The 3,250-nt window shown below is 31.8% G+C and overlaps 1 protein-coding gene across 1 annotated transcript in view; it reads left to right on the top strand.

Moving 5' to 3' along the window:
• Positions 1-2,718, top strand: part of LOC21385760 (protein ROOT INITIATION DEFECTIVE 3) — a 7,703-nt gene extending 4,985 nt beyond the window's left edge. Inside the window, exons 7-8 of the mRNA XM_024171392.1 lie at positions 1,338-1,573; positions 2,443-2,718. Coding sequence (XP_024027160.1) covers positions 1,338-1,573; positions 2,443-2,718 — 512 coding nt within the window. The remainder of the gene's footprint in view (positions 1-1,337; positions 1,574-2,442) is intronic.
• Positions 2,719-3,250: the final 532 nt, after the last annotated feature.

The following is a 3,250-nucleotide window of genomic DNA, read 5'->3' as shown; positions in this document are numbered from 1 at the left end:
ATAATAATAATAATAATAATAATAATTATTATTATTATTATTTATTTAAAAAACTATTTTTTAATTCACAACATTCCCATGCACAACCAAACACAGTAATGTAATATTCCTAGGAATTTGAGAAAGATTTCTGTATAGAACCAAACACAATAATGTATTATTCCTAAGAATCATATTACCCTCCATCACTTTTCTGGGAATATGATTCCTTATGATTACCCCATACTAAACGTCCCCTTAGTACTATCTATTTTTAAATATTTCATATCGGTATTTTAACATTTTAAAAAATCTTTTTTTATATCTCGTAGCCATTTTTTGGGAACACAAAAAGACAAAATTCTCCTTATTCGAAAAATCTATCTGTTGACCAAAATTTTGAAAGAGAAAAAAAAAGAATTGTAAGAAAGAAGCAGGTTCTTTTAATGTGTTTTTTTGGTGTTTAGTTACAGCTATAACAATTTTTTAAACCCTTCTTTTTTTAAAAAATTTTGGTCAACATATGAATTTTAACAATAAGAGTAATTTTATCTTTTCGTGTCCCAAAAACTAGTTACGAGGTACTAAAAAAAGATTTTTTAAAAAATTCAGGTACCAACATGAAATTTTTAAAAACATAGGTACCAAACTCAAATTTTAATATAGCAGAGAGTACCAAAATGAAATTTTTTTAAAAAAAACTATAGGGTTGTTATGTATTTTGACTTATTGTACTAGCAAGTGAAAGCGGACGTAATTTCATATTAAAGATGAGACACCACACTATACATTTTGTAAGTGTTATTTATTTATTTATTTATTTTTATTTTAGTGCTCTTGGTGGTAAAGAATGAGAGCGTCTAATTCTTAACATGGTATAATAGGCTTCAATCCTGGAAGGGGTATAGCTTAGCATCGACAAAGTCCTGTTCTCATGAGGGGATTCCATATTACTTCTAATTGCTACACCAAGTGTTTGAAACACTTGCGTTTGATTAGTGTATTCGTGCCATAATTTAAATCATGGTTCGTGATTCGCTATAATATTTTCTCTCATAAAAAACACAGGTAAATAAAAAATAATTCTGAATCTATGAACCAAACGTCTACATAAATCGAAAATAGTTTTGAACCCTTTCAATAAAGAAGCTTAAAAAGTCATTTTCAAAGAATAATCTCCTTGTTTATTCTGTATTCATGAACTTGAATTGAGTAAGATTTTTAAAACTTTTCTTGACATGCTTATTACATAGATGTGCATATAATTACACGCCTACTTTTACATAAACTCTTTTATGTACAAATAATTCATTGTCCTCTAATCTAACAAAAGATTGTTCTTTTCATCCTATAACCAGGAGGAGTAACTAATTTGGCAGTCATACCGCGGTCTGCGCTCCTTTCAGCGGCGAATAGTCGAAAAGTTCTAAGCGCATTTCGGGTTTCGGGGCTTGACAAGTACCCTCGGCGTTCTAACTCATCCGAGGAAACGATCACTCTTCTTTCCTCAAGCTGCTCCCTCAAAGAAAGCCAGAGTTCCTTCCATTTTCAAAGCAGTAATTCATGCCAACAGACACTGGACTTGCAAATGCAGGTCTCTCTCTCTCTCTCTCACACACTCTCTCTTGGACAACAATTTAAAAACTTTCCAACACAATGCAATGCTGTAAAGGGATATTTGCATAAATGAACACAATTCAAATACTCCTAACTTATGTCCATTTCCTAGTAAATCCTCGATTAGTAAATTTAAATCACTAATTGACTCTTGAGAGAGCTGTTATCCTGAAATTTTCTTGTCTTTCCATAAAGGTAGGGAAAAAAAAATTAAGTTTTAATAACAACTTGCTTGTGTAGGCGGAGATCTGGTATTTTTTTAATCCTTATGTAAAGCATAACAAATGAAAAAAAAAAAAAAAAAAAACTTTCAACAAAGACGTGAATTTGAAAGAATTGGTAGACTGAAATCTTGATACATCACAAAACAGTACATTTCAAACCTTTGGCTATCTTCTTCCCTACACCTGTTCGGTAGTCTACTTCGGTTACAATACTATTCCCTTCCGATCTCGGAGTTAGCTTTCCTTGCTTCCATCTTCCTTGAGAAAGACCTTAAATTAAAAGTACTTCAACCGTTATAAAACTTTACACAAATAGGGTTAAAAGGCTAGGAATAAGCTAGAGACTAAGGTCTCATTTAGTTCACGGATTCGAATTCTTAATTCGAGCTTAAATGTGATTTTATGTGAGAGTTTTTTACTGTAGTAGAAAAAGTAAAATGTAATTTTTTGTGAGAGTTTTTAACTATAAAAAAATTATAATTAAAAATTTGAATAGATGAAATGAACGAGGCCTAAGAATTGACAACAAAACTTGTGAAGTTGTGAACTCACAGTTGTACTAGTTTTACAAGCACTTGTTGAGCTTTTTTTTTTTTTTTTTTGTGTGTGAAAATTTGGGCAGAAAGACTGGACACCAGCAGCAATGCAAATGAAAGTGGAAACAAGTTTGGAGAACAGAATGTGGGCAATGAAGATGGCAAAGCATGTTATGGAGATGAATCGGCATTTGCAATCGCGTCTTCTGGACTTGATGGAGAGCAGATTGTTATGGTCCAAGGAAACCAATTTACCCAACACAAAGAAGAGAAAGAAGCTCCTAATGAATATGGTTGAGAGTTCCTCTAATAGGAATGATCACCCATTTCAAGGAGAGGATCAATCAAATTTCCCGTGTTAATTCACTTTGGCACAAGAGAATTAATATTGTTATTACATGAGATATTGATGCAGAATTAAGTAGATTTTATTTCATGTTGGAAGTTAGCTTGTTTTGACAGTTTATGTTTCAGTTTTTCACTCCGATGAACAAATGTGTGTGTCATTGAAGGTTTTATTATGATCATCAATTTTTGAAAATAGTGGAAGTTTGGTTCATAAGTTCAGAATCATGATTCATAACCATTCTCAATTTACGTGTATTTTTTGTAAGAGAAAATACTGTAACGAACCACGCACTATGACACAAATTTTTGCTCCAAACGCAGCAGAAGAGATATTTACTTTTAAGTGATCGTTGACATGTCGTTTATGAAGTTGCACGACATTACAGTTTCTGTGAAACAAAAATATGTTTCAGATGATAGAAGCTTGATACATTGGTGTCGTTTTCTTGAAAGGAGAACTATATTTTTCCATGTTAAAGCAACCAGAAACTTTTGAAGCGTACTTAAACATTCAACCTCAAAAAAGACATTTTTCTATATTTATTT

Source organism: Morus notabilis, unplaced genomic scaffold, assembly GCF_000414095.1.
Source record: "Morus notabilis unplaced genomic scaffold, ASM41409v2 Scaffold2550, whole genome shotgun sequence".
Classification (NCBI taxonomy): domain Eukaryota; kingdom Viridiplantae; phylum Streptophyta; class Magnoliopsida; order Rosales; family Moraceae; genus Morus; species Morus notabilis.
This window is presented reverse-complemented; position numbering and strand designations above follow the sequence as displayed.